At 45.0% G+C, this 26,622-nt stretch overlaps 1 protein-coding gene across 5 annotated transcripts; it reads left to right on the top strand.

Annotated features, from left to right (window-relative positions):
- Window positions 1-692: 692 nt before the first annotated feature.
- Window positions 693-22,742, top strand: tmem218 (transmembrane protein 218). Of its 5 annotated transcripts, XM_072486743.1 has the most exons (5): window positions 822-930; window positions 2,214-2,312; window positions 3,171-3,291; window positions 9,604-9,709; window positions 21,433-22,742. In XM_072486743.1, exons 3-5 carry the CDS (start codon window positions 3,182-3,184, stop codon window positions 21,562-21,564), a joined length of 348 nt encoding a protein of 115 aa, XP_072342844.1. In that variant the 5' UTR covers window positions 822-930; window positions 2,214-2,312; window positions 3,171-3,181; the 3' UTR covers window positions 21,565-22,742. The 5 variants fall into 5 exon arrangements, with proteins under 5 accessions (XP_072342843.1, XP_072342841.1, XP_072342842.1 ...); XM_072486742.1 differs by lacking the exons at window positions 822-930; window positions 2,214-2,312 and adding an exon at window positions 693-741; XM_072486740.1 differs by lacking the exon at window positions 2,214-2,312 and having other exon boundaries at window positions 770-930.
- Window positions 22,743-26,622: the final 3,880 nt, after the last annotated feature.

Raw genomic sequence — 26,622 nt, forward strand, 5'->3', positions numbered from 1 at the left:
TGGGTTGGAGAGCAACCTCTCCACCCTGTGCCCTGGCGTGGCGGGGGGACCTGTTAGAATTCTTGCCTCTTGAAAAGGTTAAGTTTGAACTGAGGGGAAGGATGGAGGGGTTCTACAATTCATGGGCATTATTCATTATGCACTTTCAAGAACTGAATAACATCGAACATTAGTTGGGGCGGGGGTGGTTGGGAGGGTTGGGGGGAGGGGGGGTGCGGTGTGTGTTAATGGTGACTATGGGTGATTCCTGATTCCTTTTTGTCATTTGTTTATGTGAACTTGCGGGCTAATGGTTGGGGTTTGGTGGGAGGATGGGATCGTTATTATTGATATGGGGATTGACATATTTGTTACTGATTATTGTTGGTGGGTGTAAATTTGGGAGAAAATGTGAAAAAGAATAAACATATTTTAAAAAAAAGAATAACACTGTATATTAACTGTATATTAGATCACTGTAATTCTATAGAATAACTCTCTGTATATTAACTCTATGCTATATCACTGAAACTCTATATAATAACTCTCTGTATATTACCTCTATGTTAGATCACTGTAACTCTATAAAATAACTCTGTATATTAAGGGTGTTTGGCATCTCCTGCTGCACTCAGAGTCTATCGTTACCAGGGGAGTGCTACCCTCAGTATTGGTGGCTCTGATTGGCCGCTATCGGGTCTCACCCAATAGCAGCGGCGGATGCTGCGGGGTGCGGCTCCGTCGCCAAGGTTGAAGCCCCAGGTCTGTGATGCTTCTTCATTCAGGGAAAGGATGAGTGGCGGCGGTGAAAGAAGCTGCGAACTGCAGAGGGCTATGTGCCTGGTGCTCTGAGAGGAGCCCAGGCTGCGTAACCGTCCATAATCATCACCACATTAATGTTGCTCACGCGCGAGGTTTATCCTCTTTTGTTTGAAAAGAGTTTGGGAGCAGGTGAACAGAGTCGGTGTTGCATTCGCCTACGCTTGCCAGGAAGTAGTCCGACAGATTGCCTCAGAGGACCTGGAGCCTTTAAAGAGCAGGGTTGGGGGAAAAGGGAGGAAAGGTGGTTTTTGGTGGTGGAATCACATTGGCAATGGCAACGCTCTGGGGTGGAAGGCAATGTTCCATCCAAGCTGCACAGGTGCACAGCCACAAAGCAACCCAAAAGTTCTGCATGTTAGGCAAAAAATGGAAAAGCCCAGTGCACTTAAATGACTTGGCTTTGCACTACTAAAAACTATTGGCCTGTTTATTTGTGAAAGGTAAGGACAAGGGGACCTTATCTTGGAAGTGCAGGTAATGTTATGGATATTCCTTGGGTTCAGGCACCTGGTGGGGAGAAAAAACATCTCAGATGCTCTTGAATGAGTCGTGGCATCATCAGAACAGATTGAACAGCGATTGAGGAACTGGGAGAAAGAAATTTGAGTCTTTGCACAAGCAAGGTGGAAAGAAGTACTGTCCAGGTACTTGTGGGAGTCAATGGGTGTGTACTAGATATCCGTTTTACCCCGGAGATAAAGTATGCTGGAAGGCTGAATTGGACCGTTAGCAAGGGATGGATCAAAATTTGAAGCATGGTTAATGAATGAAATGTTCTAAATCAGAACCAGTGCATGACATAGTCATTCGTCTTGGAAAAAGGAGCTTGAAACGGATCCTAAATGGGATTAGACAAAGTTCAAAATATTCTGTGAAGGGACTGGAAAAACAAGGATCCTTGTGATCTTTCATAGCCATACCTTTTGCTTAGAGGAAGTGAGTAGTGTTAACGTAAAAGTTTTTTCATGCAAGTGTAATTTCAACCAGGTGGACAAGGGTGGTAGTGGTGGATGCTGACAGGTTAAACTACTTTTGGACGAGGGGGGGGGGGACTGAAGACTGTCATGACATTACCTGGAGGTATAGAGAGACTAGGGGTAAACTTAAAGGATGGTAGAGGGATCGGCAGCTCATTGTACACTCTCATAGGAATGGAAAATCAAGTGGGGTGCACAATGGACGGGTAATTCGCCACCACTTATTTTGCATGCCTGAAGTTGGCTTTATAATAATTGGATATTTATAACGATAAAGCAATACTTGGATAAACCTGTTTGCACAGGTGGTGGATGAGGTCAGAAAAAAGATAGATGTAGGAAGGGACTGAACAAGCCAGGGGAAGAGTTAAAATAGAAATAGATTCTTGAAAAATCTTCATTATGCCTGGCAAATCTTTTTCCATTGTTTTACAGACTCATAACACAAATTACTTCAAATTGCATCACTCACTTCTGTGTGATGTTATTATGGAACACAGCCCATAACTTATCTTCTCCCTTTGATAGACTGAGGTTTGCAAACAATTATTTTGAAGACTGCTTAAATCCTTCCAAAGAATGTCCTTCAAACTGTTCAGAATGTTTGGGAAATGCATTTATCCCATGCTTTGGGTTTTGAGACGTGCTAATAACAATGAGTGGGATGGAAATATTTTGCATCTAATATTTTGATGAAATGTGCAAAGAAATAGGCGATTGATTGAGATGTGAAGCATTCTTTATTGTATTGAAAAGGTCATAGAAAATGCACTTCAAATAAAAACATTGTGAAACATTAATTTCTAAAGATTGCTGTCAAAGACCTGAAAGTATTCTGCTAATACAGTGTAATTTCTGTCAAGCTCGATCATGGGTACTCTCAAAGTTGCAATTCCCCATGCCCAATGTCCTCTGTACAAAAACTTGCACATCCAACTGGGTACTTCTAAGTTTCTTTTGTACGAAGCAAGGTTTGCTCTCACAAAAACTTCGCAACCAAGCCCCAGCCTTTCTGTCAGGGTGATAGTAATGAGGCAATATTCTCAGCATATATATTTCAGGGCAAACAGTTGGCTTGCTCTATCTGGGAGAAGCACATTGTGTTGGCACCTAGATAGTCTTTTCTTTTCAGGATTATCAGAGTGAAGAGACATTCCTGGCTCATCTCGCACACCACTCAGTAACTTGCCTGACCTTGTCTGCTCCTGCTTTGTCAGCTATTAAATGGTGCGTTAAGGGAAATAGAAAATTAATTCAGAGCCTGATTGGCGAAGATCTATAGGAAACCCACTGAAAAGATTGACATATTAAAGATGATGACGAGTCTGTACTCTAATCATTACTGATGTTTTCAAGTTCTTTCAGGCACTAACAATGTTTTTCCACTTACAGTAACCTCCACAATGTATGGTACCATAATGGGAGTAGGGGCAGGGATTTTTATCCTTGCTGTTGTATGGATTTTGGTGTTGCTGACATGCATGCTGTTATCTCGATCAGGAGGCATGACCAGGTGAGGCACTTTACTTTCTGCATAAGTCGACTATTTAAATGTACGATTGATCAAAATTAGGATTCTCCCTCTACTTTGGGATTATCACCTTAAAAGGTTAGCTTTAAATTAATCTAGATACATCAAACTTAGCCCAATCTTTGATTTTCTCCATTGATGTGCCTGCCTGAAACAATTTCTCCATCCAAAGCTGAGGTCATAACCCAAAGTTGAGTTTGAGACAGATTTGTTTTCATTCTAAAGTTTTTTTCTATGCAAAGACCATGTTAATCTTTAAGAAAGTGGAAGTCTTTCCTTAAACTAAACATCTCTCCACTTTTCCCTCTGTCATTTCTGTGTCTCTTTTCAAATATCAAGTACAACAAGCCTAGCGAAAGAGGAAACACTGGAGGGACTGACATCCTTCAGGTCGATAAGTCACCAGGGTCAGATGGATTGTATCACATGCTGTTAAAGGAAGCTAGGAAGGAAATAGTAGATGTGAGGATTGGAAGTCTGCAAATGTTGTACCTTTTTTTAATAAAGGGTACGAGGGATAGGTCAGAAAACTAGGCTTGTCAATATGTCTTTGATCATGGGCAAATTATTGGAAACAATTCTGAGAGATAGGATAAACTGTCACTTAAAAAGGCAATGGATTGATCAGGGTTAGTCAGCACGGTTTTGTTAGGGGAGGATTGTATCTTATTAACATAATAAAATTCTATGAGTAAGTAACAAGGAGGATTAATGAGGGTAGCCCAGTGGATGGTGTCTCGATGGATTTCAGACGCATTTGACAGGACCCCGCGTGGCAAACTGGTCAAAACAATGAGATCTCATGGGATACGTAGGAAGGTGACTGGTTGGGTCCAAATTTGGCGCAGTGACAGGAAACAAAGGGCAATGTTCGATAGTTGTTTTTGCTAATGGAAAACAGTTTCCAGTGGTGTTCCACAGGGCTTAATCTTTTTTTTTTTTTTAATTTTTTATTCTCTTCCATTTTCACATTTTCTCCCACATTTACATCCATCAACAATAAACAATAATCAGCAAGATATGTCAGTCCCCATAATAACAACAACGATCCCATCTACCCACCAACCCCCAAACCTCAACCCGCATGTTTACATAAACAAATGACAAAAATAAATCAGGGATTACCTGTAGTCACCCTTAATCTTTCACAGCTCCACCCCCCCCACCCCAGCTCTCCAGCTCCTCCCGTCCACTGCCTCTTGTAAAGCTCCTCCCCCTACCCTCGGTTCCTTCCCCCCCCCAAACTTTCCACCCCGGCTAGACCACTCGGACCCTGTTCTGCCAGGCTCCGATGGCCGCAGCCCCTCCCCCCACCTCACTCCCGTTCACTGGCCGGCACACACCGGCCAGCGTGGAGGCCCCCGCCCGGGTCCCTTTCCCACTTGCCCGGCCCCAGGAAAGCCCAAAGATCCCCTTTTAGCACACAAACCCCGCCTATCCACCTACACCCCAAAGAACTCTCATTTCGAGTGAAAGTCCCGTCCCTTCCCTTGTCCAAATATATACCACCTTGGCTCCTTTAATCTACACCCGCGCGCAGTGATACAAGAAAGAAGGACATACAGTCATGAGGTTACATCGGCACATGGCCATTCCTCAATTTGTCAGTTCTGCCACAGTCCTTCTGCTTTCGCAAACTCCTCCGCTGCTTCCGCCGTTCCAAAATAAAAGTCCCTGAGCTTGTAAGTCACCCTCAGCTTCGCTGGATATACAATGCCGCACCGCACCTTGCTAATGTACAGTGCCCTCTTCACCCAGTTGAAGGCAGCCCACCTCCTTGCCAGCTCCACCGTAAAATCCTGGTATACACGTATACCAGCTCCAGCCCTCTGCACCACCCGCTTCTGCTTGGCCCAGCTCAGGACCTTCTTCACCCTGTACCTACGGAAGCACAGAGTCACTGTCCTTGGCGGCTCACTCGCCTTTGGTACAGGCCTCCACGACCGATGAGCCCGATCCAGTTCATATCGGGAGGGGTCCTCCCCCTCCCCCAGTAGTTCTGCCAGCATCGCGGCAAAATACTCAGTCGGCTTCGGTCCCTCAACTCCTTCGGGCAGCCCCACAATCCTCAAGTTCTGTCGCCTGGATCTATTTTCCAGGTCTTCCATTTTTCCTTGCAGATCCTTGTTAGTATCCATCACCTTCCCCATCTCTTTCCCCATCGAGGCAAGTTGATCACCGTGCTGCAATAACGTCTCCTTCACTTCCTTCAGCGCCTCCCCTTGCTCTCGCACCTCCGCCACTGCGCTCGCCACCTCCGCCCTCACCAGGAAAACCGCCTCCTCCACCAGCACACTCAAAACCTCCCTCATCGCCTTCCTCACCGTCTCCATGCATTTCGCAATCTGCGCCAACTGCTTTTCAAATTCCGCAGCCATCACCTTGGTTATTTCTTCAGCCGTAAGCAGTGCGGCCTTCCCTGGTGCTCCAGCCTCCATTTTTCCTGGTGACCCCGCGGTGACCTTTCCACTCCCCGATGGACCTCCAGCTGGTTTTTTTTCGGCCGTTTTTTTGCTCACCCTCGACATTTTTCTTTGGGGTTTTTTTCCCTCCTGTGTCTTCACAGTGCCTCCTCCGTGCCTTCTCCCTGCTTCTGCCGCCTCTGTGGACCCTGGGACCGGGCTTGAAGCCCCGAAATTGCCGTTCCCGAGCGGGGGCTCTCCATTGTGCGGCCCCCCCCCCCCCCCCCCCCGCCCCCCCCCCCCGCCGTCACTGGAAGTCCCCACAGGGCTTAATCTTGAGACCCTTTCCAATTGTTCCATACTTTAATGATTTGGACTTAAATGTGGGTGGCATGATTGGGAAATGTGTAGGTGTCACACAAATAGGCTGTGTAGTTGATACTAAAGAGGATAGCTGTCGACTACAGAATTATGTTATTGATTTGATTGACTGGGCAGAGAAGTGGGAAATGGAATTCAATCCGGAAAAGTGTGAGGAAATTAATTTGGAGAGGGCAAACAAAGCAAAGGGAATATTTGAGAGGTTTTGAGGAAGTGAGAGACCTTGGAGTGCATGTCCACAGGCCCTTGAAGGTGGCAGGACAGGTGTTCAAGAAAGCCTATTGAATGCTTTCTTTTGTGAAATGAAAAATGAAATGAAAATCGCTTATTGTCACAAGTAGGTTTCAATGAAGTTACTGTGAAAAGCCCCTAGTCGCCACATTCCGGCGCCTGTTCGGGGAGGCTGGTACGGGAATTGAACCGTGCTGCTGGCCTGCCTTGGTCTGCTTTCAAAGCCAGCGATTTAGCCCAGTGTGCTAAACCAGCCCTTCTTGTTATCTTGTTAGACAAGATATTTTATATAAAAGCAGGGATGTGATGCTGGAACTGTATAAAATGCTGGGTGAGCCACAGCTGGAGTTTTGTGCACAGTTTTGGTCACCACAATACAGGAAGGACATAATTGCTCTGGAGAGAGAGCAGAGAGAATTTACAGGAATGTTACCAGGGCTTGGAAATTGCAGCTATGAGGCGAGATTGGATTCTTTCAAACAGAGGAGGCTAAGGGGTGATCTAATAGAGATGTAGAAAGTTACGAGATGCCTAGACTGGGTAGACAGGAAATACTTATTCCCCTAGCTGAGGGGTCAGTTACCAGGGGCTTAGATTTAAGATGATAGAAGGATTAGGGGGGACATGATGAGAAACATTATCACCCAGAAGTTGGTGGGCATTTGGAATTCATTGTCTAAGTTGGTGATGGAGACTGAAAACAAACATCCGCCCCAATCTTCAGAACCCGCCTAAGATTGTTATAAATAGCCTTCCCCCAATTTAGCACATTCACCCTTGGACCACTCTTATCCTTTGTCCACCAGCACTTTAAAACTTACTGAATTGTGGTCACTGTTCCCGAAATGCTCCCCTACTGAAACTTCTACCACCTGGCCGGGCTCATTCCCCAATACCAGGTCCGGTACAGCCCCTTCCCTAGTTGGACTATCTACATATTGTTTTAAGAAGCCCTCCTGGATGCTCCTTACAAACTCTGCCCCATCCAAAACCCTAGCAGTAAGTGAGTCCCAGTCCATATTGGGGAAGTTAAAGTCTCCCAACACAACAACCCTGTTGCTTTTACTCCTGTCCAAAATCTGTCTACCTATCTACTCTTCTATCTCCCGCTGGCTGTTGGGAGGCCTGTAGTAAGCCCCCCAAATTGTGACTGCACCCTTCTTATTCCTGATCTCTACCCATATAGCCTCGCTGCCCTCAGGTATCCTCCCGTAGTACAACTGTGATATTCTCCCTAACCAGTAGCGCAACTCCTTCACCCCTTTTGCATCCCCCTCTATCCCGCCTGAAACATCTAAATCCTGGAATGTTTAGCTGGGTCATCAGCGCCGCAGTCCCAGGGCTAACCACTGTGCCACATGCTGCCCCCGTCCACATTGACTCGAACCAATTTTTACAGATGCACCATAGGCTGGATAAACATGTTTGTACAGGTGATGGAAAAAGTCAGAACAAAGATATATGTAGGTGGGGACTGAACAAGGCAGGGGAAGAGTTCAAATAGAAATCTAATTGCCTTGACGATTTGAAGATTCTTGAAAAATCTTCATCATTTCACTGTACCTCGGTATATGTGACAATAATCAAATTCAATTCAAAGGGCTGAATGACTTTTTTCTGCATCGTAACGTTTCTATGGTTCTGTTTACTTTTGCACCTGTACTTTTATAGGAGTACAGGGAGGGTATCGAGACTTCTGCAATAGTTAGCACACAGGGAGCTAGAATGAAATGATCAAGCCATAGAACAAGGAGCATAGAAAGTGGGAGTGAATGGGTCAAGTCACAAAACAAGGAGCATAGAGAGCTGGAGTGAATGGATCAGGCCACGGAATGGGATAGTTTTGTCCAATAGGAGTTGCTAACAAGTCACGTGTGGCCATGGCAACATAATTTTGACCACTTACACTAATTTTAGTAGAAAGCATAGAAATAGGAGTAAACATTTAACCCTTTGAACCTGTTCTGGCATTCCATGAGATCATGACTAACTGCAATACGACTCAGAAACCTTCCTTGTCACATCCCGTAATACATTGGATTAACACAAATCTCTCGGTTTTAAAATTAACAATTGATCTCACAGCAATTGCCATTTGAAGAAGAGAGTTTCAAACTTCTACCACCCTTTCCATGTCAGAGTGTTTCCAAATTTCACTCCTGAAAAGCCTGGCTCTAACTTTTAGACTATTGCCTCTGGTCCTAGACTCCCACTGGTGGAAACAGTTTCTCTCTAAAACGCTTTAATGTAATTTGACAATAGTTGTAAATGTACTTCACGTGTACAGTTAGTTAATAAATATCTACCAATGTTCAATAGTCAAGAAGTAAATCACTCGAGGGCAGCACGGTGGCACAGTGGTTAGCATTGCTGCCTATGGCGCTGACGACCTGGATTCAAATCCCGGCCCTGGGTCACTGTCCATGTGGAGTTTGCACATTCTCCCCGTGTCTGCGTGGGTTTCACCCCCACAACCCAAAGATATGCAGGATAGGTGGATTGGCCACGCTAAATTGCCCCTTAATTGGAAAGATTAATGGGGTACTCTAAATTTTAAGAAAAAAAGAAGTAAATCACTCGCAGTGATCAAAAATTACACACACACTGATTTTTGTCTCACAATTTGAGTGAACATATGTATAAAAATAATAAAATGTACATGTATGCATCATGTAAATTGTGTTGAGATCACATGCCCACAGTGTCCATTCCTCAATTGTTACTTATGAATAAGAAATGTAACTAATCACATCTGGATACCCTGTTAACTATATGTGGCTAGTGGTTAATATACTGGATGACGCTGAGTGAAAGCATCATACCAAAACCACGGAGATCAGAATTGGGATTGAGCCGCTTAGAAAGGAACACGGCAAGAGAAGAATGGTGCAGGTCAGGCCATTAGAAAACCCACATGCAGCAGAACTGAAGTTGGGCTGGTGTACAAAAAATGCACATTTTGGCAGAGAGTGGGTCAAGTTAATGGAAGGAGGCCACAGAGCAGAGCTAAAAACAAACCTTTGAAAAAGACAAAAATTGGAAAAAGAAAGATAAACTTGCATAACTTAAGGAAGACCGTTTGGTCTGATGAAAGTACAATCCGCAGGAACCAGTGCAACATCAATGCAGTACCAATTTTGTTTGAGTTAAATTCATCTTCAGCTCATTGATTTTGGTGCTCCAATCCCCTTGCTGTGTCCCTTGGTTGATATCCAGTACAATAACGTATTATTTCTTGTGCAATACAGATTCAACAGGAATATCTTGTCTTTTTATGCAGCTGGCTTTCGACTGTGTTTGTTTTCTTCCTTGCATTGATTCTCACAGCGATCCTCATCTTCTTTCCTCGCACCAAGGAAATACCTGAGCCAGTGACTGAAGATGTGGTAAGAACAGTGCTTATGTGTGTTGCTTTATATTACATTTCATAACCTGCCCCTGAGCTTTTATTTAAAACAATGAGCAGGCAACAGAACCTTTTCAAGCCTCAGGCAGTCACATTTTTCACATATGCAGTGCACAACATATTGATTTCAGTGAAGGATGAACTACTGTACCTGCAGCATAAATCCAGACAAAACTCCCAGAAGAATAAATCAAAGGTTTAAACTCAAAGCAAGCTAAACCCCAGCAGTAAATGATTCCCTCCACTATATCACTCCCTCACTCTATCCATTTAATTTCAGTGAGTGCTTCTAGGCTCCTACGTACTCCTCTGGTCAGAGCATCAAAGCTCACTTATTGAGGTCGCTTGAATTGCTCTGACCTCTACTCTTTGAGTTATAACTTATGCCAGCACACCAGAGCCTTGGATTAGGATCAGAATTTTATTGTATTTTGCCTTCATGTCATCTTGATCTTATGTTTTTCTCTTTTTGAAATTGAGAAACCCAGGTCAAAGCCAGTGCTGCAGGCAAAGGTCAAGGAGGTAGGAGAGAAGAAGAGGCAAATTAAGAAGTTGTGTTTAGGTGATGACACATGGCTTGTAAAAGCATTTAGATTGTTGGAAGAGGGATAGGTGACACAAGATCTGAAGTTCCAGCGCGAGGTTCTGACAGGAGTGAGTTACAGAGGGATACAATGCTATAATCTTGATTTCATTGTATGCGAGGCCTAGAAAACAGAGGGGAAAAACATAATGTATTTGGACCTTGGGGAGAATGTTACGAGGAGTAATGACCACAGAAACACTGATAAAGCAAGGAACTACAAAGAAGATTGAATAAGGAGAGGTTGGAGGCTAGTATGAGAGAAAGGCCCTGCATCAGGTGAGAAATATTCCCTTTAATCTGATCCGGATTTAGTGATACAAGAGAGGTATTGTTTTTTTAAATGTATTTCATTCCAAATTTGTTCAACAGTTACAAAACATAAATAATCAGGGCAACACCACCCCCCCCCCCCCCCCAACAAGCAACTCCTCAAACGTGGCCATGAACAGCCCCCCACATGCCTCAAAGCCCTCTGCGGAACACCTCAGTTCAAACTTAATTTTCTCCAACCGGAGGAAGTCGTATAGATCCCCCAACCAGGCCGCCACCCCCAACCGCATTGCCGACCACTATTCCAGTAAAATTCTCCGCCGGGCAATCAGAGAGGCGAAGGCTGCAATGTCGGCTTTCCTCCCCTTCATCAGCTCTGACTTCTCCGATATCCTGAAAATCGTCATCATAGGGTATGGCCCGACTTCCACCCAAACAATCTTTGCTGCCGTCCTGAACACTCCCACCCAGTATCTCTCTAACTTCACAGCCCCAGAACATATGCGCATGGCTTGCTGATCCTCGCCAAACTTCTCGCACTCGTCTGCTACTCCCTGGAAGAACCCACTCATCCTCGCCCGACTCATGTGCACTCTGTGTACATCCTTAACTGTATCAAGCTCATCCTCACATGTGAGGAGGTCGAATTCATCCTATGCAGTGCCTCACTCCACTCTCCCTAAACTATCCCCCCCCCCCCCCCCCCCCCAAATCCTCCTCCAATTTCTCGATCCTCACCACCTGCACACCTGTCTGCTCTCCCAGCCACCCATATATGTCCCCAATCCTACCCTCCTGTTCCACATCTGGAGCAGTAACCGTTCCAAAAGGGCATATTTTGGTAGCCTGGGAAACCCTTTCCACCCCTTCCGTGCAAAGTCCCTTTCTTGTAAATACCTAAATTCACTTCCCCTCGGGAGCTCTACCCTCTCCCTCAGCTCCTCTATGCTTGCGAACCTCTCTTCCAGATACAAACCCCTCGCCTCACCAGCCCCACCTCTATACATACCGTACGTCTCCCCTGTCTTAAACCCGTGGTTCTGTCAGAACGGTATTAACACCGACATCCCCTCTATCTTAAAATCTCTCCTCAGCTGGTTCCACCCTAATCATGGACTGTGCAACCGGGCTCTCTGTATATCTCCTTGGTGCCAGTAGTAGCGCCGCTGTCACCATGGCCCTCAGGCTTGACCCCCTTCAGGACTCTTCCTCTATCCTAACCCATTCTACCCATTCTCCTTCCCAACGCTGCCTCACTTTCTCCACATTCACTGTCCAATAGTAATGCAGCAAGTTCGGTAGTGCAACCTCCCTTTCTGCCTCTGCCTCTATAGCAGGGCCCTCTTCACCCGTGGCACCTTCCCTGCCCATACAAACTCCGAAATGACTATCCAACTTCCAAAAAAAGACCTTTGGAATAAAAATCAGGTGTGTCTGAAATACATATAAGAACTTTGGCAGGACATTTATTTTCACCACTCGAACTCTCCCTGCCAGCTGCAGTGCATCCCACCTCCTAAAGTCCTCCCTTATCTTCTTCACCAACTTTGTTAAGTTCCACTTATGTAACGTTGCCCACTCTCCTGTCACCTGGATCCCCAAATACCTAAACCTATCCCTGGTTACCCTAAATGGTAGACCCCTAAATTGGCTCTGTGACCCGACTTGTTCAGTGGGAACGCCTCACTTTCCCCATGTTCAACCTGAGAAAGCCCCAAACCTCTCTACTAGGCTCATGATCCTCCCCTTACTCTCCAGCGCATCTGACTCATATAATAGCAGATCGTCTGTGTACAGTGAGACCCGGTGCTCCCTGTTCCCCCTCCGAATCCTCTGCCACTATGCTGACCCCCGAAGGGCTATCGCCAAGGGCTCTTATCGCCAGCGCAAACAGTAGCGGTGCCAGCGGGCACCCCTGCCTCATTCCCCTGTGCAATGCGAAACTCCACAAGCTCATCTTATTGGTCCTTACGCTTTCCACCGGGGCCACCTGCAACAGGTGCACCCATGCCACAAACCTTGGGACAAACACAAACCTTCCCACGAACTCGAACAGGTACCGCCACTCCACCCGTTCAAATGGGCGGTACGGTAGCACAGTGGTTAGCACTGCAGCTTCACAGCACCAGGGACCCGGGTTCGATTTCTGGCTTGGGTCACTGTCTTTGCGGAGTCTGCACACTCTCCCCGTGTCTGCGTGGGTTTCCTCCGGGTGCTCCGGTTTCCTCCCACAATCCAAAGATGTGCAGGTTAGGTGGCTTGGTCATGCTAAATTGCCGCGTAGTGTCCAAAGGTTAGGTGGGGTTGCTGGGTTACGGGGATAGGGTGGAAGTGTGAGCTTAGAAAGGAGTGCTCTTTCAGGGGCTGGTGTAGACTCGATGGGCCGAATGGCCTCCTGTAAATTCTATGATATGCCTTCTCCGCATCCACCACCTTCCGGTACCCGCCCTCTCAACAGGGTCATGATCACATTCAGTCATCGCCTTATATTGTTTAAGAGTTGCCTGCCCTTTACAAAGCCCATTTAATCCTCTGCAACCACCCCCGGGACGCATCCTTCCATCCTCCCGCCACTAACTTAGCTAGCACGTTTACATTTAACAATGATATGGACCTGTATGACCCACACTCTAACGGGTCCTTCCCTTTCTTTGGTATAAGCGTAATTGTCGTCTACTCCCCATTCACCAGTGCCTCGCTAAATGCCCCCAATAGGTTTGGTGCCAATTCTGCCGCAAACTCATTCTAAAATTCCATCGGGCCCTGGGGCCTTCCTCGATTTCTTCCGTCTTATACTCTCTATTACCTCCATAAGTCCTAAAGGCTCCTCTAGCGCATGCCTCCTCTCCTCATCCAGCCGGGGAAATTCCAGCCCATCTAAGAACCGCCCCATATCCTCCTCTTCACGACCCGGGTCCACCCTATACAATTACTCGTAATATACCCATACCAATTCATTTATCTTCCCCATCCCTGTCCATACCCTCAAGATTTCCCTGGACTCGGCCTGCCTCCGTAGTTGATGAGCTACCATGCAGCTTGCCTTCTCTCCATATTCATACTGCACCCTCTTCGTCCTCCATAGCTGCTGAACCGCCCTTCCCATCGTCAACCTATCCAACTGTCCCTGTAGCTTTTTCCTTTTCGCCAATTCCTTCGTGGTGAGGGCCCTCGAATGCTCCCTATCCACCTCGACTATCTCGTTCAATAATCATTGGTACTCCTCTCTCCTATTCCTTTCATCATGCGCCTTGAACAAGATTATCTCCCTCACTATTTTGGTTCAACCCCACATAGTCCTTAATCACCAACCGCACCTTACCATAAAACCTTTTGTCTGCTAACAGCTCCGAATCCAACCTCCATCCCTGCCTCTGTTCCGGCCCGAGCTAAATTGAACCTCCAGCCAGTGTGGTGCGTGGTCCGAGATTACTATCTCCACGAACTTAGGGCTCGATCTGTCCAGCACACAATTGAAGTCTCCACCCATAATCAACTGATGTGTGGCCAAGTCCGGAATCGCTTCCAACAGCCCCCTCACAAACCCTACAACGTCCAAATTTGGTGCTTATACATTCACTAATGCCACCGGCGTCCCCTCTAACACTCCACTCACCATCACATATCTCCCACCCGAGTACCTCACTTCCTTCGAACTCACTTTTTAAAATAAATTTAGAGTACCCAATTCATTTTTCCAATTAAGGGGCAATTTTTAGTGTGGCCAATCCACCTAACCTGCACATCTTTGGGTTGTGAGGGCAAAACCCACACAGACACGGGAAGAATGTACAAACTCCGCACAGACAGTGACCCAGGGCCAGGATCAAACCTGGGACCTCGGCGCCGTGAGGCAGCAGTGCTAACCACTGTGACACCGTGCAGCCCCTCCTTTGCACTCACAAACCCCATCTTTCTACTAAGCAAAATAGCCACCCCCAAGACTTGAGTCAAACCCCAAGTGAAGTAACTGGCCAACCCATCCTTTTCTCAATCTGACCTGGTCTCTCACGCGGAGGTGCATCTCCTGCAGAAAGACCGCCCCGTCTTCAAACTCGAGCATGCAAAGATCCGAGATCTCTTCACCGGCCCATTGAGACCCTGCACGTTCCATGTTATAAGCCTTACCAGAAGCTTGCGCCTCCATTCCCCTCCACTGTCCGCCATCTTCCCCTACCGACTCTGGCCCCTATAATTTTGTCCTGTACCGCGCCGATCCAAGATGGCCCCTTCTCCGCCCCGACTACGCTTCTTCTCCAACCCTGCCACGTCGCATTACCCCCTTACAAACTTCTTACCCCTGTAACAAATAGTTGACCCAACAAAAATCCTCCACCTAGAAAGAATAGGACCCCCCCCCCCCACCCACCACAGTACCCATATCCACCAAACTCCATTATGCCAAATCCTCCGTCTCCTATCAATGTTCAGTTCTCCCCCCAGTTTATGCTCTTTAATAAAGTCATTGGCCGCCTCTGGGGTTTCAAAATAATACTCCCGGCCTTCAAAAGTCAGCACAATTTTGCCAGGTAGAGCACCCCCAAACCTAATCTGCCGTCGATAAAGCACTGCCTTGGCCCTGTTGAACCCAGCGTGCCTTTTTGCCAGTTCCGCTCTAATGTCCTGGAATATTCAAACCTTGTTCCCATCTCATTCACAGTTCCGTTTCTCCCTGACCCACTGAAGGATCTTTTCCTTCTCCACAAACTTGTGGACTCTTACGATCACCACCTTGGCTTCTGCCTTGGACACCTGAGCGCTCTATCCACCTCTGGGGCCTTGTCCAGCAGCCCCTCCGTCACCACCCCTGTCAGCTTCCTCGAGATATATCTTGTTGCACTCGTGCCCTCCACTCCTTCAGGCAGGCCGACGATACGCAGGTTCTGCCTTGACCAGTTCTCGTGCTCTTCCACCTTTGCTCTTAAAGACTTGCACCTCCGCCTCCAATACCACCACACTGTGGCCCAACATCACCGTCTCCATTTCCCGGATCTGAGACCCCTGTGCCTCCAAACGCTTCTCGACTCTTTCCATCGAGCCTTTCAAGGGTTCAACCGCCCCTTTGATGGCCTTTGATTGGTCCTCCTGCTTCTCCTTTCTTTGTTGATGAAATTCTTCTCTAATAAAAGCCATCGACTGCTCCATCTGGGGTTTTCCAACCTGCGTCGACCCTTCCCCCTCCACCATCTTTCCAATAGCTGCTCTTCTAGCTTCTTGGCCAGGTCCTTGACTTTCTTCTGCAGATCTGGTAAACAGCAGGCATGCTACTCCCAGGGGGAACTTCTCCTCCACACCTTCAACTGCACTTTCCCGTCGACATTTCTCCTGTTTTGGGGTAAAAAGAGCTCATTTCCACACCTTTTGAGCAGGAGCTGCCCTGTGTGCGACCACTCACTTCATGGCCATCACTGGAAGTCCACAAGAGAGGTATTGTAAGCATCACTTCATTCTCTGAGTCTTGGGTGGACTTGGAATTTATGGCACCATCGTTTTCAAACTTTTTTCCCATGGGGCATCTCCTAAAAATATTAACATTCCAAAGAACCCACCTCACTGCAATACTAATTTCCTTAAGACCATATCAGCTGCCCAAAAAATATAACAATTGCAGAAAACTCCTTTAATAAGTATACACTAACAGAGCAAACATGCCAGTAAATCAACCAAACAATCCTGAAAAACTGATGACCTACTCACATGAGTATGATGTTGGAATCTGAAGGGTTCACAGTTTGAAAGTTATAAATATTTAACAGAGTGCTTCCCAAACTATTTTTCATATGACCCTATTTTAACACTTGAAAATTGATGTGATTCAGATACCAATAAAAAAATAACAAGACGATGGCAGAGTAACATTCAGTATATAATAATTAAATTTTGTGTATTCCAGATCAACATAAATACATCATATGAATATGAAAATCTGTGACTTAAAGTATTTTTGATTTCATACACTTATTTAAATTTCAGTCAAACTTACCATATTCCCCAGTGATAGAAGACTCAGTCAAGACCCTCTTGTCCTGCTTCCTGGCCCAGTATATCCACACATTTGGCACGCTCTACGTTGACCCCTATAAAGATAGCTGCCATTAACTTTGCTCCCATCACCAGGAGAAACATTGCAGCTTTTTTCCCGCTGGGACTGGTAGCTTTTTGGGGTTTGCAGCATATACAAGATGTCTATGTAGCCACCCACCCCAAGCTGCTAGGTACATCAATCGCCTCCGCCATACGTAGGAGAGAGAGGAGGGCAACAGTAGGGAGTGCTGTGGCATGGGCCTTGGTACAGCAGTGTACTCAAAGAAGGGGAACTTACCACCCCATCCACTACCTCTATAACCCCAATGGGGGCAGCGACAGTTTGGAAAGCACCAAATTTTCATTTGTTGAAGGTAAAAATATGAATTTGGCAAGGAAGAGGATCATGTAGAGAAGTAGCCTCAGAGGTCAGAGTACAGAAGAATTTATACAATAAAAAAAGACTTGAGAGTGGATAAAAGGTGGTAATTTTTAGTTGTGTTGGTGAGAGATATGAAAAAACTGAATCTTCAAAGATTTGAACTTATTGATGAGCTTGCAACCGATCAAAATGGAATGGTTCAACAATTGCTCTGGGTGAGATTGAGGTCTGTACCCTGAGGATGTGCTATTCAAAAGAAGCTGAAGGATGTAGAGTACAATCACCACAAAAGGTTGTCCTGAATGATGGGTGCAGGCGATCATGGACTTGGAGTAGGAACTGTGTGACTGAGTCTGGAAGAATCCCTGCATCGATGCAGAGTCTGAGATATGAGTCTTCGGAGCCATCGGTCAGCACAGATTCAGAGTTTTTGCAAAAGGAAGCTGAAGCAGACCACCTTAGAAATACTTTGTTAGACACTGGTCGAAAGCATCAGGGATATCTGAGTTGGTGGCAATTGTATAGTATTTGAGTGTACAGTTCCAGAGGTATGTAACAGGCAGAATGTCACTCATGGTATGGAAACCATCCAAGTGATTGTGTTTGAGTAGCTTTTATTACAGTAATAATGTTATATTCAGCATTGCAATGCATGAGCTGAAAATAAATTTAAAAAGTTGCCTAGGGAGAGAGGAATTTCCTTCCATCTGTTGTCTGCCTCTGTCTCTCTCTCTCTCTCTCTTTGTATAAATTATATATACATATTTCCTATTTGTGTTGAAGAACTGCTTTCTGCTTGAAGTATTTCTGCGAAACACATTGGCTCACGGTGCTCTAGAATCTGCCTCATTTATACCATTGAACAGAATTAAGAGCATTAATATCAATTGTGAAACAGCAGCGACTATGCTTTCAAAAGATGATAGTGGCTTCAACTTTTTTGGCCATTCTGCAGTCGCTGCATCCAGCAGCATCTGTATCTGTTTATACACACTGCCAGCAGTATGAATGCCCCAGAGGAGGCTCAGAAAACCATGACCTCACGTGGTTCTCTGCACTGATGGTCTTGACGCTGTAATATAAAGACATATAAAAGCACCTGGGACTGGCTGTAGCTGTCTTTCTACAAGGGGCTGTATGCACTTTGGTATGTTGCAAGTTCCCCTTTGTTATTTGTGTCAGTCAATAAAAGAGAAGTGTACAGGGTGTTGAATAAAAATATACAAGACCTTAAAAGTTAAAGTTCAAATAAATGGGAATAATTTAGCCTGATTAATGTAATTTACTGATTGGAACACCTCCGTCAGCTGATCAGATGTGAGATATTGCAAAACTGACATTAAAATGGAACTGTGTTGTATTGTGCTTCTGCTAACTTCCACCTCTGATCAAATAATAGAATACTGTGGTACCAATTAGCAGGGCACAGGGCAGGACTTCTGCTCGCGAGCCAATGAGCTATTAATATTACATGACCCAAGCTCTGTGTACTGCTCACAGTACCAGGCCCCACTAATTGGCTCATTAAAGAATGAGGTGTGTTAAACGAGAGCCTGTCTGGTCCGCAGGAGATTTGTTCTGTCGCCGAGGTGGAGTTTATTCTTCCTCGACATCGTCTTCGTGTAGCAAGCCCCTTGTATTGCTTCATGAGAGCACACGGCCAGAACCTCCTGCAGAGGCAGTGATTAGCATTCGTTAGCATTCTTCCTCTGCTGTTCGCTCTCTGCCTGTTCTGCTCTCAAATCTAATTAATATTTTAGACCACACATAAAGTTGCAGATTTGCATGCTAACATTATCTAGGATTTTCAAGTAAAGTGTTCTCTGAAATAGGATTGTGAGTGTAGCTCTGAGTTTCTTTGGTGAGTCACATGTAAATGCTTGTGCAGATCAGTGTTTGTCCCCTCAGTCATGATCATGAAATTGTGCAGCTATTAAGACATGAATGATTCCATTTAAAATTTAGTTCAATTCAGTTTTTAATTTTGGATGAAATTACAGCATGTCAGTGGTGATGCTATTTTGTCACAATATGTTTGCGTATAAAAGGCCCATCCATCCACTGCACTGTATGTTCTACAAACTCATTGTTCCTGAATACAGATGCTTCTACTCCTTCCACTTTAATGCACATACATTAAATGCCAGTGCCAAAAATGCTGCCTTACACATGAGCTTTTATATTGGGTGAGTGTGCAAGAAGGTGCCAATGAAGTGTAACGTGGATAAATGTGAGGTTGTTCACTTTGTTGGGGGGAATAGAATAGTTGTTTTTAAATGGTGAGAAACTGTTAAATGGTTCAAAGAAATTTGGGTGTGTTTGCACAGAAAGCAAAGTTAGCATGTAGGTACAACGAGCAATTGGGAAAACAAATAGTATGTTGACCTTTACTGCATGAGAGGTGGAATACAAGAGTACGGTTGTCTTGCTGCAATTGGACAAGGCTGATTGAGGTTGTACCTAAAATACTGTGTACAGTTTTGGTGTCTGTGCCTAAGGAAGGATGAAGTTACCAAACGGGCAGTAGGGTAGCACTGCTGCCTCGCAACATCAGGGACGCAGGTTCGATTGCAGCCTTGGGTGACTATGTGGTGTCTGCACATTCTCCCCATGTCGGCGTGGGTTTCCTCCGGGTGCTCCGGTTTCCTTCCACAGTTCAAAGATGCGCAGGTTAGGTCGATTGGCCATGGAAGTTGCCCCTTAGTATCCAAAGATTGTGCAGGTTAGGTGGGATTTTAGGGACAGGGCGGGGTAGTGGGCCCAGGTAGAGTCCTCTTCTTGAGGGTCGGTGCAGACTCGATGAGCCAAATGGCCTCCTCCACTAGGGATTCTATTTTTGTTTTTGGAATATTTTCATTATGTTTTTACCATTCTATACATAACAAAGAAAACGTACCCCAAACAGAACAAGGAAAAAAGAAACACCCACAGCACCCCCATCAACTGGCCACTCTTTGAATGAGCCTACACATTTGGCCTTGTCCAGCTTGTTGATCGTGAAGGGCATTATAGTCGAACAGGATTGTTTCTTTACTTGCGCACACACACACACACACACATTGCTAGACAACAATCAGGACCCTGGATGATTTTCCCTCTTACTCTGGAGGCCGTTGCCCACCTCTGAAGCGTTGCTATCCTAATGTATAGCATAAGATGGACCAATGCTCTGGACCCCAATGTGAATGGGATGTAGCTTCAGAGGTGGTGATTGACCGAACTGCTGCTTTGCAGCAGACGTGGGGAGAACTGGGTACATTCCCACAGTTAGCAAAAGACCATGAAAGGCAGCCCGGGATTCTCCTGCAAGTACCATTTGGCAGCTGGTTAGAGAATGGCAATGGCATAAGACAGGAACTCCGCTGTGAGCTTTACCCAGCTTATGATGCTGCCACCAGGATAGATTTTGTGCACGAGTGCACAGGACTTAACGCCCTGTATTTCATTGTTCACTGTCTGTCTTGCATGATGTGGCTGTGTTTAACAGGCTGAAACTCCAGACTTGTGAAGTCCCACTTTCTAGTCAAAGCCACACTTGTTTTTTCTGGAAAAAGCATGAAATATAATCTCTTTGTGTAAGAGTCGCTTGTTTTCTGTATTTTTTAAAGCAGCCTCTGTTCAATTCAAGGGGTTTGTAATCTGTTTTTCTCAAAAGTTTCTGTTTACAATAGGCTGACCTTGGAAATAGCACATTGTACCAGAAACAATCCATAATTTTGGCATGTTGTCAAGAGAAATTTAATTCAGTGTTATTTCAGTATATGTTGCCGAATCCCAACTTCAGTGACCCAGGTCATTTTTATTTTTCTCCTAAGTCTTGTACTCTTTCTCTGGCAAAATTACCACAAGCAACCTATTCTCCTCGGCTGTTCACTGTCGAGGAGGGGCGGTAGGATTACCAGGGAGCAAACAGGAGTGACAACCCTATTTTCCTCTCCATCATTATCCTCGGGGTATTGAGGTTATTTGCCCTTGTTCTCCCCACCACTCCAGCTAACTCAACAGAGTCTGATGATCAAATTCTGCAGCCTTCTGATCTGTACACCTCAGGACCCACACTGTATTATGCACTTAGTAGGGAGAGGTAAACCCTTATTTGGGGCCAACAATATTGCAGCATTTATGCATCGGCTCGTTATGATGAGCATCATTGGATGTTATATTGAAATGTTAACTTGTAATTTCTCTACTAAAATTAGTTCCCAATTTACACTGGTAGGGAGAGGGTCTGAGATGGCAGCTGAGGGTTTCTCCAAAAGAGATGAGAAGAGAGATCGAGAGAGAGATGTCATCCAAGACTCATCCATACCTGCTTGCAGTCAGGTTAAATTGGCTTGTTTTAAACATGGAAGCTGATTGCCTGTTTGTTTTATAGAAGGGTGGAAAGTGTTAGAAGCCAGCATACAGATCTGATCCATATCCTCTTTTCCTTCTCTTTCAGATTTATGACACTTTCTTCATTGGCCGCTATAGTCTGCTGTGCGTACTGATTGTGGCACTCCTGATCAGCTTGATTCTGCTCTTTCCCCATTATCTAGCGGAACACGTGGAAGCTAAACTCATTCGAAACTGAGAAATGGTCCGGAGAGTCTCTGCATTTGACGTGTGCATTCAAATAGCATTTACTCATGATAACTTTTTAAAAAAGTTTATTTTTTGTGAAATCTGTGAGGTGCGGACATTGGAATATCAGGTGGAGAATGGCAGACCTGCAGTAATCTACGAATGGAAAAAACCCCGAGTCACCAATTTCTTTTATTTTTCTACAATTTCCTGGGGGTTTGGGAAGGAAGTCAAAAGAATTTTCCTCGAACGGAGCAGCATCAATATGAAGAATGTAACTAAATTAGAATCATAGAAACCACAGCATTGAATAAGACCCATTTGGCCCATCACCCCTGTACCAATGAGTAGGTGATTCAACTCCAGATTTATAGAACTAGGCTTAGCTGAATTTCGCCACCACCCTCTAATTCAGCAGACTGAATGGTGCATGAAGAGCGGCCACATGGAGAAGGTACTAGAAGGTAGCCAGCACTCAACAGCCTGCGGTCATACCTAAGAGAAGGGGAGAATATTGAAGAAAGGAAAAGCATTCTTTGTTGAAACAGGAGGGCCCATTTGTTGCAGGTGCGTGGAAAATCCGGATTCCAAATATCCGTCTCAAATGGAAGACATGTCATTGCTTGCAAATAATCAAGAGCCTGTGAGGCACATTGTCTCATCCTGCATTCTCCCCAGCGGGTCCCCACCCCATCCCATGGCGAACAGTATAAAACTACAGGAAGACCAGTTGGATTAATCTGCGCAGCTTTTGGCTCCACACAGCATTGAGGGTGTTGAGGCATGAGAGACGATCCCTCACCGAATCGCCAGGTTGCAGCCTGCTAAGTGAAACAAGAAGAAAGACTGGAAAAATTGGAACTGTTTTTGTTAAACCAGAGGAGATTACAGGATTTGAAGGTTTGGTGGGCGCGGTGATGTTGAGTCTGGTAGAAGTGTTTAAAATTATGATGGACCAACAAGATGCCGACGCAATTCAGTATTTATTGAAAACAAAACTTTGTACATTGGGAATATTTTTCATATTTTGGAAACTTATATTTTGTAGCTGTTTCTTTTGAATAAGCAACTTGCGCTGCAAATCTGCAGTATTAGATTTACATAATTAAAACAAAATCAGTGACTGCTGGAGAATGCAAGCGTGGCTACATTATCTCTTTGAATTAAAAGACGCAATTTAAACATCAAGATTTCAGCCTGAGATTCATGATTTAATTGTGCGAGCAGAGAAATGATCCTTTTTGTCGTCCCTTTGCCCCCTAACCCTGTTAATTGGTATTCTTGATTAAAGAATTTGGCACTAAGTAGTGCCATGCTGCCATCTACTGGTAACATTTCAGAACTCTATTTGGAAAGTAAAGTGCAGCAAACAGAAAGCATAGAAATAAGATTGAGTGTGTCTCAAAAATAAGTAGAACATGTGAGAAAATATATTAAAATGGATAAGGAACTATAGCTATAATATTCTTCCATATAATCTATCATACATGTTCTGTAACACCTCTGTATGATGGTAAGCTTCAGCATAGGCCAATTTATTCTAGCTAAATCAGATTTATTCTGTTGTATCTGATTAAGTGTTCTCCACATGTGATTGATGCCAACACTGATACCCTGCACTCAGGAACTGAGGCAGAGCACAGAGAGGTAAGTTAAGAGATTGGAGAAAAGATTGGACAGCTCCAAGCTGGGTATACAGGTAGACTGTGTCCATTGTTATTGATCTTGGCTCGCAATCGGATCTACCAGCAAAATATACAGACTGTGATATCATCTCCTGTCCGCAGTGCATGTTTTCCAATCATCCCTTCAGAGATGCTGACTGGAAGTGCAGGTAAATCGAGTTGGAAGTACGGATCTGCCTTGGTTTAATTGAATGGCAAGAGAGGCTGAATGGCCTCCTGCGTCTTGAGCGTCACTTCAGTTCAGTTCTGTTGGGAGGACTCTTCTGACTCAGAAAGTTGCAAATGAAGACGAGCACGTAACCTAGGCTGATGCTGCAGTGGAAATGAAGAAATATTAGATTGTTGGAAGTGCTGTCCTTCAGATGAGCTATTAGGCTCACACCATTTGTTTGGACATCAAGGATCCCACAACCCTTTTTGAAGAAGTGCAGTAAGTTCTTCTGCTAGCCTGATGAAAATTGTGCCTTCAACAAAAAAAAACATTGACTAGGCATTGATCGAATTGCTATTTGCACTGTCTCGTGTGCAAAATGGCTGCTGCACCAGGTTGGTCCACATAACAGCAGTCACTCCCATTCAATGATTTACCATGAAATCTGAGCTGTTGAAACATTTCTGAGGCCATCCAGTCCACTATCTCTGTCACTCTGCACAAGTAATCCAAAATACTGCCTATTGCCTGGGTGTTTCTATTTTGCTCTGCTTTAAATATTCATATACTTCCTTTTAAAATGTGCAATAATCTCTGCTTCTACTACTAACCTGGGTATGGCTTTCTATGCCCCAGTTTACAGTGAAGTTTCTTTTAATCTCTTCATTCCCTAGTAACAGTTTAAAATTAATACTCCTTCATTATTGATACTCTAATAAGAGGAAAAGGTCATTCCTGATCCACGCCATCAAACCCAATGGAATTTTGTTTTTACAGGTTCCATCAACTAACCTCTTTGTTCCTCACGCCGCTGGAAATCAATTCTATGGTGTTATTGAATATGGGAAAAGGGCAGGGAAGTAAAGGTAGAGTGTCAGCCATGGACCTACTATGGGGATCCGAGGTCAAGGGATTGTATTGTCTACTGCTGCTCCTATTTATTTCTGAACATGGATGACTGGAAGATTGCCTGTCCAGATAGTTTAGTGTCACATTGGGCTTTCATTTTACTTGCTGTTGGAGGAAACTCCTCATGCCACCTCCTTGCCTTTCTCTAAAGTGAATGCGGTGCTCTTGCAAGTCTTTTATACCAAGGTATCAGCCATGCCTCTAGTGTAGCACTTTGTGTCAAAAGGTTGTGAGTTCAAATATCACTCCAAAGACTTGTGCACAAACATCTGGGCTGACACTCCACTACAATATTGATGGAATCCTTCCCCGATGGAGGTTTCAGATGAGACATTAAACCAAGGCTCTTCCCCTTGGATGTAAAAGATCTCATGGCAATTGAAGAAAAAGATTTTGAGTTTTCTTCAGCTCCTGGTCAATATTTATCCCTCAACCAGCATACATCAATTAAAAAAAGATGAACTGGTCATTTTCACATTGCTGTTTGCGGGATCTTGCTGTCTGCAAATTGGCTGCAGCTCTTCTTACAAGTACGCTTTAAAAGTACTTAACTGGCTGCAAAAGTGCTTTGGGACATCTTGAGCTGGCGAGCGGCGCTGTATCAAGGCAATCCTTTCTGGGAACATTTCAAATTATTTCAAAAGCAGGCCAGTTGAATTTCTTGTGCTATGCAGAATAAGGCTGTGTGGTATAATTGAAATTTCTGAGTGAGCTGTGATGGTGTGTAGGTGAGATCACTTGCTCTTTCCAGCTAATTATTAACTTTTGTAAACCACTCACTCATAAAGGAAAACTAATTACCTCTATTTTTCCATTTCAGAGTGCATTCTGTGATTTAATTGACGTCCATTACACTAATTGTCTTAAAGCCCTACAACTTCCAAGTAAATAAACTCTACAGACTTGTGGAAATAAAATGGGATTTTTATGCAAAATCTCATTGTATTTCTAAAGATTGATATTTTTACCACAGCTGTCTCTCAAGTGTTTGTTTATTAGGTTGTATTGCTGCTTTTTCATACTTGATTGGTAAAAACAGATGCTAATTAAGTTTGTTTATTGTCTGTCTTTTCAGGTCTTCTGTCTATCATCCTCCAACAGTGAGTCTGGTCAGGTATTCATTTCCCAGGCCCTTATCTTCACCCTTAGTTTTTTTTAATGGAATTTAGAGTGCCCAATTCATTTTTTCCAATTAAGTGGCAATTTAGCGTGATCAATCCACCTACCCTGCACATCTTTTGTGTTGTGGGGGCGAAACCCACACAATTACGGGGAGAATATGCAAACTCCACACGGACAGTGACCCAGATCCTGAATCGAACCTGGGACCTCGGAGCCGTGAGGCAGCAATGCTAACCACTGCGCCACCGTGCTGCCCTGTCTTCTCCTTTATGACCCATCTCTGTCTTTGAGCACCTCCAGTAGGAGCTACCCAAGACCAGATCTGACTCATCGCCATGTACCTACTCGTACTGATTTAATCACCCATTTCAGAAAGTAGCTACGGTGAGCCAGCACCCAGTGCTTTAGCTGTTAAATCCACCTTCATCTTTCCCAGCAGCAGACATGCAGGCTCCTAGGACCCCCTCAAGTGCCAAGCACTATGTTGTTACCAATTCCCTCCCTACACCATGGAATATGAACTCCTGGTAATTGAGGGGGCGGAGCCTCCCCCCTGATTGGGAGGAGCTTCACAGTATGTAAACCCTGGCCTGGGTGCAGGTCGTGGAGGGTGTCCCTTCGGGGTGAGGAGTTGTAGTACTTGTGGTTATTGTGTATAGTGTAAATAAACCTGTTCTTATCCAGCCTATTGTGTGTTCCATGAAGTCTGTTCCTTTGGCTACTACACTGACGATGAGGCTAAAATGGAGCTGCCGCAGCCATCAGGCTTTTCACCACCGACCCGCTTCGTCTAAGTTTGGAGAGGCGTCCATCCCGAGCAGCACGGATGCCAATGATTGGGCACAATATGTTGAGCTAGTACAACATTCTTTTTGTATCAATGCCATCACTGGTGAAGAATGACTATCAGCGGTCCGACCTAAACGTTGATTAAAGGCCTCGCCTACTCAGACAGGCCAGTCATGCTGCCGTTCGCAACATTCGTCACCTTGGTCGAGAGGCATTTGAACCCGCAGCCCCCAATCATGATCCAGAGACACAGATTCCACGCGGCCTCACAGGCCCCAACCGAGTCCAATGGGGAGTTTCTGGCATGCCTAAGGATGCTCGCCACTCCTTGCGAATTCTGGGCTGCCTTGGCCAAGTCCCTCTGAGACTATTTTGTCTGCGGGCGATGGTACAGGGAAACACAGCGGACATT

The sequence above is a fragment of the Scyliorhinus torazame genome, chromosome 21 (assembly GCF_047496885.1).
Source record: "Scyliorhinus torazame isolate Kashiwa2021f chromosome 21, sScyTor2.1, whole genome shotgun sequence".
NCBI classification, from domain to species: Eukaryota; Metazoa; Chordata; class Chondrichthyes; order Carcharhiniformes; family Scyliorhinidae; genus Scyliorhinus; species Scyliorhinus torazame.

Excerpts from the sequence above, each read along its gene's own strand:
- tmem218 (XM_072486740.1), top strand. The coding sequence starts at position 876 with ATGTTGCTCACGCGCGAGGTTTATCCTCTTTTGTTTGAAAAGAGTTTG. Across the intron at positions 3,292-9,603 it reads CGATCAGGAGGCATGACCAG|CTGGCTTTCGACTGTGTTTG; the intron begins GTGAGGCACTTT and ends CTTTTTATGCAG. Across the intron at positions 9,710-21,432 it reads AGCCAGTGACTGAAGATGTG|ATTTATGACACTTTCTTCAT; the intron begins GTAAGAACAGTG and ends CTTCTCTTTCAG.